General features: G+C 44.7%; 1 protein-coding gene across 1 annotated transcript; it reads right to left on the bottom strand.

The window, feature by feature from the left end:
- Positions 1 to 7,215: 7,215 nt before the first annotated feature.
- Positions 7,216 to 9,603, bottom strand: LOC121837078 (piggyBac transposable element-derived protein 3-like). The gene is made up of 2 exons (XM_042292496.1): positions 9,392 to 9,603; positions 7,216 to 9,063 (listed from the first exon to the last, which is right to left on the bottom strand). The coding sequence occupies exons 1-2, from the start codon at positions 9,428 to 9,430 to the stop codon at positions 7,309 to 7,311; spliced, it is 1,794 nt and encodes a 597-aa protein (XP_042148430.1). The 5' UTR covers positions 9,431 to 9,603; the 3' UTR covers positions 7,216 to 7,308.
- Between the last annotated feature and the right edge of the window lie 755 nt (positions 9,604 to 10,358).

Here is a 10,358-nt window from a genome sequence, read left to right as displayed (position 1 = left end):
CCTCCAACGTAAAACAGGCGACACCGCTCACAACCGGTCCGCCGTAACGCCGCCGCTCACTCCTTTCCTCCTCGCTTTGGGTCGCCATGGCAACAGCAGGGAGTGGTGAAAGGAAGTCGACTCTCAGGTCTCCGCGATTTTTGACGTCAAGGCACCGGCGCCGATCGCGCGGGAACTTCGAATTCGGCATTTGGAAATTGTTTTTTTACTTCACAAATACTGAATTCCCAAATTTCAAATTTTGAGGGTAGCGTCCCGGCATCGTTTTCAATCGTTTCGGATAATAAAAAAAAAATATGATTTTGATGAGTCAGTGCCCCTTTAATACATTCGGAAATGAGAAAATAAATAGCGTTGAAGTTGAGAGCTGTGCGTTTTTAAGGCAGTTTGTTATTTTATTCATTATTCACTCCCTTAACTGGCTGTGCCCAGGAACGTGTTGGTTACATAGCGAATAAAAAAAAAAGAATAAAACATGATGACACAAACAACATGAACCATACAAGAAGCGAAAGTATGCAGGCGATTTGGTCAGGAAACATCATAATCTAAACCATTAGACAATGGGAAATAAATTAACAGGCAAGACGACACAAAATTTAAAACGCAGCTAAGTTTATTCGCAAGGGAACAACAATTTAGAGCCGTCCACACAGACTGGAAAGAGGGAAGGCAAAAAGACATTCCGCCGCAAAGTTGGCGGAAATGAGCCAGACTGACTGACCTCCACCCAGACAGACACCAGACCACCAGCAGACACCCGCCGCCAAGCTATCCGACAAAATAATCCCCGTCAAGGCTATGTGAACCGAGCTAAGGGCCGCCATGTCATGGCCGTACTTTGAAGCAGTTTTTACTAATGTTAACGTTGCAATCGGCCATCCATTTTCACCATCCTTGTATCAGAATGTGCCGAAACGCGTATTCATTTTACATCATATTAACCAGTAAAAGTTCGCGCATTGTCAAATGTCGACAACCAAAAGCTTGAGCAGACAACGAGCTGAACGACGCACCTTCGCATAAATACGTTCTTTGGGAGTGTCTTCAGTTACGTTAACTGTCGAGGATGTTAAATCCCGTACACCAAAATGTTGTTTTGTGCTGCTTTCCAATGGAAACAGTCAATGACTGTCGCAAACTGGTAGCCATTTTAGGCACAGCCAAGTATCGCACCGACGAACGAAGAGGAAAAGGCTTTCGTAAGCTCGTTACTGCAATACTTTGCGATAGTATCTCCATTAAAAACATCATCAAGAAACCAAAGGAACATTAAGAGTTGCATTGACGTTAGCTAGCACAAACACTTCCAAGACGACAAATTTGCTTCTATAAGCCGCGCCTTACCGAGAGGGTACCCGGGCAATTTCTCTAACGACTGCTATTTCCTTGAAAGGGGATCCTGCTTTGGTGCGGTCATTATGCACGATCTCGGCAGTATTCATTCCCGTTTCAAGAAATAAGAAAGCAATAGGACAGAAGTCTATTTTCGTCAAATCTCAAATCGGATCTTCGCACCGATCGGCATAATGGGAAATCTGACGCAGCACCAACGCCACTGAATCATAGAAGGAAGGAGAGGAGGACAGCGGTCTAATCAACCGGAATTGGAACAATCGTAATAGGGTTAAACGTTACCGACTTCCGCAAAACCGAGCCCCTATTTAAAGCGGGAGTCATAAACGACCGAACGAACCTTAGCTGGGGGCAGCCAACAAAAGGCATCAAGGAAACCAATGAACTTGCGCACGCAAAGAGACCATAGGGAGGAAGACGAAGGCTGAGAAGTTGAAAGCATCTCCTCGCCGTAGCATGCAAATAGAAAAAAAAAAAAAAAAACTCATAGTTTTTTTTAGGGGGCTCTAAAGGCCCGTTTTAAAAACCTTGATTATATCATTCTGCTTTTGTGCGCGACCCGAAAAGGGCGTAGCTGTCGTTATCCAAAATGGCGTCTCTATCGGCTTGCCGAACCCCGTTTCTATATCAATGCTCCCCCTTCGAGGCCTTGATAAGCTAATTGAAAGTCTCACAACAACAAAGCACGCTCGTAAAGTTAGAAACCTTTCAATGAGCCCTTTAATAGCTATTTTAAGCATTTTCTTGAATCCCTCGTCCATTGTTGGGGCATCTCGAAAAGAAATCAAAATACGGAGAACAGAAAAAAAAAATCTAAATCACACTTGAGTGCATCAGTCAGTGGTCAACAAGACAAGATCGACCATGAAACTGCTCATTATCCCAAATCACACTGCGGTTACTCCTAATAGGCCTACATACAATCAGGCAAAAAGTTAACTACACCTCCTTTTAAATTGTCTCATCTAACTTCTCAACTCGTTTTCAAAGCCCTCCCCCTCCCCCCCCCCCCCCTTCTCCTCACCTCTCACTTTTCACATGCTCGCAATTAGGCAGAATTTACCAGAGCAAACGTAATCTCAGTCTGACTTCCAAATTAGCTTAAATATATGGCCGACATAAAATGAATAAATTATTCGCATGAGGCTGACAGCCCCTTTTATTACTTCCGTACCTGCAGCTATGGACGTAAAGAAAATAAAAAGTGCAATAATCATTTGTCTGACACGCTTAGTGTAGCTCGTGAAATGCATGTGCTTGAGCGCGTCTTTTAGAGGCCGTACCACACACATAAACAATATTTATTCATACTGTGTCCTTGATTTCGTGGATACCAACTAGTAGATACACATATAAAGCACATTAAGTGAATATATAGTGAAAATATATTTTTATTAGCCCTTCAGATTCTTTTTTATTTCAATTAACAAATATATTCAAACAAAGACTAACTGCTGCTGCCCTGATAGGGCGGTCTATTCCTCCTGACACATGGGACATCTCATGTAGTGGAAGTATGAGACAGTGAAAGGAAGCTATCACCTCTGTCAAAAAGAAAGACTGGAAGTATATTAATTTCGCCTTTTATGAAACAAAGGGATGCTTGTGAAATGGGGATATTTTGAGTTTAATAAAAACACATTAAAATATACGTTGTGTATGCATAGTGGCTTGACTATGTCGGCGGAAGCAACCTAGAATCTGTAGGGCTCCACTAAAATTTAAGCAAACCAAAGTAGATTAAAATACACTAGGGATATTAAAAGTATATTAAAACATAAATGAAACATAGTTTACATCTACCTTTCTGTTTTATTTTTCGTAAAAGTGCGACATTAATACACAACCGTTATATTGGTTTATTTTCGCCAGGGGCAGGTCTTATGTTGTTATTTTGCAACAAAAGATTGATTCATTGTGGGTGAGTTATACGAGCGTTTTAGATAAGCGGTATCCCTGCTCTGTTTTATTTCTTCTTTTTTTCTATGCATCTATTTATATTTTTTTGATTGATCATCCTTCCGTGTAACCTCTAGCTTCGTGAAAACTGCGAGCCTAAAGTGATCACGATTGACCCCGTCAAGCACCGCTGGAAACAGGACCAGGCTCTTGACGCTTCGATTAAGCTGACAAAAAAAAAAAAAAGAATCAGACGTGTTGACATGGCTTCTATAATGAAGATTGACGAAGAGATAAGTACACAGTTTTAAATACACGTTTATGTAGGACGTCCAAAATCTGGAACCAAAATGGCGAGCACCGGTATCACTTCTTACTCAAAGGAAAGCCGATAATGAGGAATGGACTATTCAAGACCTGGATGGATGGAGGATGGATGGATGGATGAATCTGGCTGATCCCTTTGAATCAGTTGGTAGCTTACGCCATCTAGCCATTTTGTTTTACCATTTAAGCTTAGAATATTTAAAGGAGAAAACTATATTCACTCCGCACTGAAAAGAAAGTGAGGTTATAAAACCCCCTTGCCATCAGTTAATAAGAAAATACCTAGTTTTCTCTCGCTTTCAGCCATTATTCACTTAATCTTTGCTTGGTAATCTCTACTGTCTTCAAGTCCACTCTTCCTTCGCTGTCTCGAAAACCCAATGACTTTATTAAATCTATATTGTCTTCGGTAGGCATAGCCCTTTACAGTAGAGTATCAAGTGCTCAGCCGTCTCGTCCTCCTCTCCACAAGCACTGCACACTGTATCCATTTCCTGGTACTTCGCTCTGTATGTTCTGGTTCGCAGAACACCCGTCCTCGCCTCAAACAACAACGTGCGATACCTCTCCTGCCTCCTCCGCGACTCATCTGCTCCCAGTTTGCTTAACCATGAAACGATTCTGAAATCAAATTTCATCCACCGGACGTCGTAAAGGTGTGAAAAGATACACAAAAACACCAAAAATAGGGAGCAAAAAAAAAAAATTCTTTGCTATAGAACTAATAAAAGAAAACTGGACTTTTTTGCGCCTGTGGCGTTATTCGCGTAACACAGGCTTCTCAATAGGAAGTTTTCGTAGACCGCGTTTCTCTCTCCGCTAAGATCTCCGCAACGAAGAAGCCGGTACTGCGCCTGCGCGCTGATGGCCTTGGCTCTTGAGTTCCGGCTTGCGGGGAGCGTTGCGGAACGGTGGAAACGATCTACGACAACTCCCTAATAAAGAGTTTTTGCAGGCCGTTTTTCCCCACTCCGCTACCCTCTCTGCAACGAGGACACCGCTACTGGACATGCGCGCCGCTAGCCCTGTCTGCAGGGTTTCGAATTTCCTCTAGGGGGTTGCGAAAAGCGTAGCGAGACACCGCAAAAGATCTACGAAACTTCTCTGATAAGAATGCCTTGCGCGAAGCGACATAGAGCTCATATCAAGCAAAACGGGAACAGATGAGTTGCGGTGAAGCCATGAGAGGTATCGCAATTACAGAAGCCAATCGCAGTCCGAGCTTTCGCCGCTTGGCGTCGTCTTTACGCGAAAAAAATGGTCCATTCTAAAATCAGACCGGAATCGGCTCGACTAGCGGTTCCAGTTCAGCCCTCAGGCGCTCTCGTCGCCGGCCTTGACCTAGAGTCTGCAGCTGCGGCGGGGAATCGCCGAGTGACTCGTCTCATTCGTATTCCTGTTGGCATCTGCCAGAGAAGATTGAGCCGCCTTTCGGCATAATCGCTTTTTAGGTGCTTTCTTTTTTCTAGCTCCCATGAAAGTAGAAAAACCGCGGAACATCGAGATGAAGAGGAAACACAATCATTTCTAGACGACAGTGGAGGAACGTCGTATGTTCCTGTTCCTAACGTTCCGTTTATAAGGCCGGGAAATTACTATGTGCTCGCTTAATTGTGGGCCGAATAGACATCACCAAGAAAAACAAAACGTCGCGCAGGGTATTAAAAAAATATTAGTTTTCGTAGTAGATAAAAACTAATAAATTACAGCAAGAACAAGCGTCCATCCAGTCTATATATGGAGGTCTCAGTCGAAAGACGGATCGGGTATTATTGAGCAGCCGCGGCACAGTGTTACCCATTTCGACTGCATGCGTCGTATGGACTAATCAATCGAATAAAAACAAAGAAGAAGAAAAATAATGATGAATTTGAAATAGATAATTGGAGTCCAGAAGTGTATCTTGTAGGTCATTAAAACGACAAGACAAAAATAAATTCTGGCGTGGGGCATTCCACTTTAGGATTATAGCTTGCTCCTGAAAACATAACCCACGCAAAACATGCTGTATTTATCGAGATCTCGTTGATATAGGTCACCACCTAACATTCAGGTTCGTGCGACGTTTATGCAGGTGCTATTATATATAGATATCGGGATCGTATTTTTGAAGATCCAACCCACCTGGCAGAGCTTATCAACTTCTGGGCACTTTTAAATTTAAGATTTTTTTTTTGTCAGCAAGTTAAATGGCGAGAACTTAAGAAAAATTAAAACAAGGTATAGGCCATGAAACCAATTTTAAATTAAAGGCCACATTACTCGTATAATCGACAATAATAGTTATACAAAGCATCGCGCACGAAGTGTACACAAACAAGCTGAACCAGTTTAAACTTTAGAAAGTTGGCAACACAGCGAAAATATCGTACCCAGGATGGGTGCTGAATAAATTTTGCCTCCTGGGGGGCTGTAACAGCTCTTGAACGCCCGTTTCCGGGTTGAGCGGCGTCGGCGTGGATTATGGGACGTTTTCCCGTTAAAGTTAGCGGGGAAATTTTCCCACTAAATTTAGCGGGGATATTTTCCCGCTAAATTTAGCGGGGAAATTTTCCCGCTAAATTTAGCGGGGATATTTTCCCGCTAAAGTAAGCGGGACAATTTCCCTGCTAACTTTAGCGGGTTAAGTTTCCCGCTAAATTTAGAGGGGGAAATTAACGTCACGTGACCTCCACGCCAATTCCGTTTCCCCGCTAAATTTAGCGGGGAAAATGACGTCACGACTTTGTGTCACGTCACCCATGATCAAATTCAGCGGAAGGAGGAAAGGAGGAGGAAGAGGAGGAGAAGAGGAGGGTACGGAGGAGGAGCAGGGGCATACCCTACCCTCCTCCTTCTCAACAGCTGCGCTCTAGTTTCGCATTAAAGAGATTTGAAAACGTCTATTTTTTTTTATTCAATGATGGAATTCAAAAGTGGCACATCCAAATTAAAGTCTGGAGTGGAGGACCACACACTTTAATTTAAATACAGTCCCCACCAGCGACAATAAACTTCTGCCACCGGTTCACTAGCTTCCACATGACGTCGTAGAAAAATAAGGGCGGCTGTAGACAACACCAACGTCGCATCGCAATGATAATCTTTTCGTCGCACGCGGTCCGCGTACCCTTCAGCTACTCCGTCATCTGGGAAAACAGTCAGAAGTCCGATGGCGTCAGGTCTGGGCTGGAAGGTGGGTGAGGCAAACATCTCGGAACAGCATCTCCCCCAGCGAGGCGCTGATCTTGTCAAGAGACTCCCTCAGTATTCGTCGCCGGCATGCAGAGGCTATACTCTTTTTCACCTCAACTTGTGCACCGGAGGCTCCACCTCTACAGGCCGCGCATTGGCCAGTTACCGTCGCACCACCACGAAGCGTTCCTCCGCCATCTTTGAAACAAATATAAACAAAAAATGTCTACAAGGAGAAAGTTCTCTACGGGTGTCGTATTCGTGATAATCTAGTAATCTTAACCCATTGCTTCCCAGTGCAAAAAATAGTGAGAGTATTTGAAAAATATATTGAATACAGGGTCACTGAACATAAATATAGACACAGGGGCCAAAAAAAATTTCATAAGTGCTACGAATTGTCTACTATAGCTTGTTGCATATCTGCAACACTGGGCAGTAAGTGAATATCTCAAAATATTAGCCATATATAAGAAGTTTATTTTATCAAACAAGGCACAGCAGTGATGAACAAAACATAGAAAGACGTGCTTCCTAGCATGGATAAGTTACCTAACCCCGATGGAAATCGACGAAACAATTCCGGTCTTTGTTTATGCACAAGTGAACATTGCACTTTGAGCAAGCGACGTAGCTGTAGCCTCCTGTGCACAACTTGCATCTGTTGCGGCGGTCCATCCAAATGGGCCAATGATGGCTACCATCGCCTCTTACGTCGCGTGGAACTTGTGGTGACGCCCGCTTCACCAAGGGAAGATTCTCTCGAGAAAGGCGGCCAGGCGGACGCTTCCTGTACAAAACCAAGCTCGTGGCAAGGTCCGCAAGAAATTCTCGCAGAGGCTTGGAAGATTCCCTTTGCTGCAGTGAGTGACGCTTGTGCAGAAACCACGCATTCACAGCAGCAATTTTGACGGTGTGCCAAAATATGTACATGTACCACCGCTTCGAGCGTATGGAAAACCTGTAGCTGTAGCACATCTTGTCTAGTAGGTCAACACCACCCATCGATCTGTTGTACTCGGGTACAATTGCTGGACATTCAACTGAGATGCGAGACTTCTCTTTCTTGTCCCATCTCTCTACAGAGGTGACCGGTTCCACACCAGTGCAGTTAGAAAGAAGTGTGACCGGTCTGTTGTCGAACCACTTTACAGCTATCATGCTTCTGTCACCACATGATGCGACACATGAATCACACGTGCCACGACCTTGCATCTTCATTGCCTTCTCATCCATTAGTTTGCACGACTGCAGTCTGTTCTCTCTCACAGTTCCAATGTACGAGATACCCCTCCGCGTTAGCTCGCAAACTAAGTGTGGTCCCGTGAAAAAGTTGTCAGCAACGATGAGATTGTTGTCCCGTTCAGGGAGACTTGAACACAACTGAAGCACCACTCCCGCACCAAGGCCTAACTGATATCCTTCTTGGTCTCCGTAGGCTCCCTTGCTGCATGCCTGGTAGATGTCAAAGTCGTAACAAAGTCCAGACTCGCCAGCACGAGCCCAGAGCTTGAGGCCCCACTTGCACTTCGGCTTGTTTGGAAGGTACTGACGAATTTGCGACCTTCCACGAAAAGGAATCAAAATTTCGTCGACGGATGACTTGCATTCCTGAGGTATTTTCAGCATGTTTCCCCGCAGTGCTGACAGCCATGGTCGCAGCTTCCAGCATTTGTCTTGTTTCACTTCGTCTGTTGCACCGTCGTTGTCAGCAAAATGCAAGTGACCAGCAATCTTCTCAAATCGATTGCGCGACATCACCTGTGCAACCAGCTCATAGCGGCTTCCATGTTCCCAGTAGGCACGTACATTGTGCATATCCACAAGTCCCATGCGAAAAAACATTCCTAGAACCGAGGTGAGCTCTTCGACTGTCATGTTTAGGGGTGTTCCGTGCTTCTGCATATAGTAGTTGTTGGTTTCTTCGACAACGTGTCCCAGCATGCTCCTCGAAACAAACAGGTCAAAAAGCTGCTTCGCTGACAGGGGTTCAGCAGGAGGCAGAGGGAAGTCATTTTCAAAGTCTGTGCCAGCTTGGTCAAACGCACATTTTTTCCATGTGTAGCGTTTGTTCGCATAGGCTCCTTTCAGGTCCCCCTTAGCAACTCCTGTCTCAACATTAGCGTCAGTGCTCTCGACGTCTTCATCGCTGCTATCTTCAGTGATTGCTTCGCATTCTTCGCTGCTGCTTTCACCCGAGAGATCACTCTCGTTGCAATCGATGTTGTCCAGCAGGTTGTCATTTCCAAGGAACCGCTTTGGTCTTGTCCTTGGCACACCATAGAAGGCTGAAGGTGCAATGACGGCCTGTAGATGGGATAAGAACAAATTACCAAGAGTGAAACAACATCCCGAAATGACAGCTGAAAGGTATTACCTAACCGAACAACAAAATTGTAGCGAAAATTGAAAAAAAAGCGAATGTTGCATATATGCAACAACCGTGTGAAGTGACATTCACTGCCCACTGTTGCACATTTGCAACATGCCAGGAATAAAAAATATCCAGCTTCATATAATGTATGAAATGCGAGATTCTGCATGCGATTCACGCGAAGGACATTCCTAGAGGCTCCTCCGGTAATATAGAGCTCCTATTTTCAGTTTTAGGTTCTTTGTGGAAATGTAAACATACCTGGTTTTGAGAACTCCCGCACGGCGTGGAGGACGCCATTTTCAAACGATTCCTGCGAGCACAGCGCTGCCCCTAGTGGTGAAAATCTGAACTCCTTGGATTGAGAAATGCCCACTGAGAAGAGCACTGACAACTTTTTGTCACAAAATGGGCCCGATGTATTTTTCTTGAGCAGTTGAAGTCTGTGTTGCAGATATGCAACATGGGGCATTAATGGGTTAAATAGGGTTTATAATGTAGCACGCTTTGAGCTATAATTTTTCATATGTCCAAATTTATTGGTGTGATTTTTTTTCAAATACGAATCGCACGCAGTCGCTGCGGAGGTGAATGAGGCCGCAGTGACTGCGTTCGTTTGTTCACGGAAGAGCGAGTCGTTCACAAACGGAATTGCTTTGTTAATAAATGCAGCACTCCCGACTTGGCTAACATCTATTCTCAAATAAAACAATTGTACCGTCAAACTGTCCACTTAAACGGCGCAAGACTTGCAGCTTGAGTGTCTAGTTCTCTACTTCTTTTACGCACGTCATAGAAGTGTTGAATTTACGAACGCGTCCGGTCAACTCGGTGACGTCATGTTGTTGTTGTATTCGGGGAATCGAAGGCTCGACGTGCTCGACTCGATTGCGTTCTTCCGCATGTTCGGTCTTCTTTCACCACTTTATCGTTCTGTTTTATTATTCTTTAGAGATGCCGGCCTGTGCAGTTCTAAATCGATAGTACAGACGTCCGCTCCTCCGCGAGCGACCGCTAGGAATACGCACGCCACAAACCTGCTTGCAACCCGCTGGCTGAATCAACTGTCAACATGCACTCTGACTCCTCCCAGTGGGAGTGCCGGGTGAGGACACCCGGATCTCTGGTTGGTTGGCGCACTGATACAATTCTCTTTGGGGAAAATACGCCGGTGCACAAGCTGAGGTGAAAGAGTATAGTGCACCGGTGGGAGAAGTGAATCGTCGCT

The sequence above is a fragment of the Ixodes scapularis genome, unplaced genomic scaffold (assembly GCF_016920785.2).
Source record: "Ixodes scapularis isolate PalLabHiFi unplaced genomic scaffold, ASM1692078v2 PGA_scaffold3__209_contigs__length_174095766, whole genome shotgun sequence".
NCBI classification, from domain to species: domain Eukaryota; kingdom Metazoa; phylum Arthropoda; class Arachnida; order Ixodida; family Ixodidae; genus Ixodes; species Ixodes scapularis.
The sequence above is the reverse complement of the archived record's forward strand: the minus strand, read 5'-3'. Positions and strand labels throughout refer to the sequence as shown.

Bases quoted from the DNA above. Each gene is read 5' to 3' on its own strand.
- LOC121837078 (XM_042292496.1), bottom strand. From the start codon at position 9,430: ATGGCGTCCTCCACGCCGTGCGGGAGTTCTCAAAACCAG. The intron at 9,064-9,391 runs GTATGTTTACAT...TCCCATCTACAG, and splicing joins GCGGGAGTTCTCAAAACCAG to GCCGTCATTGCACCTTCAGC.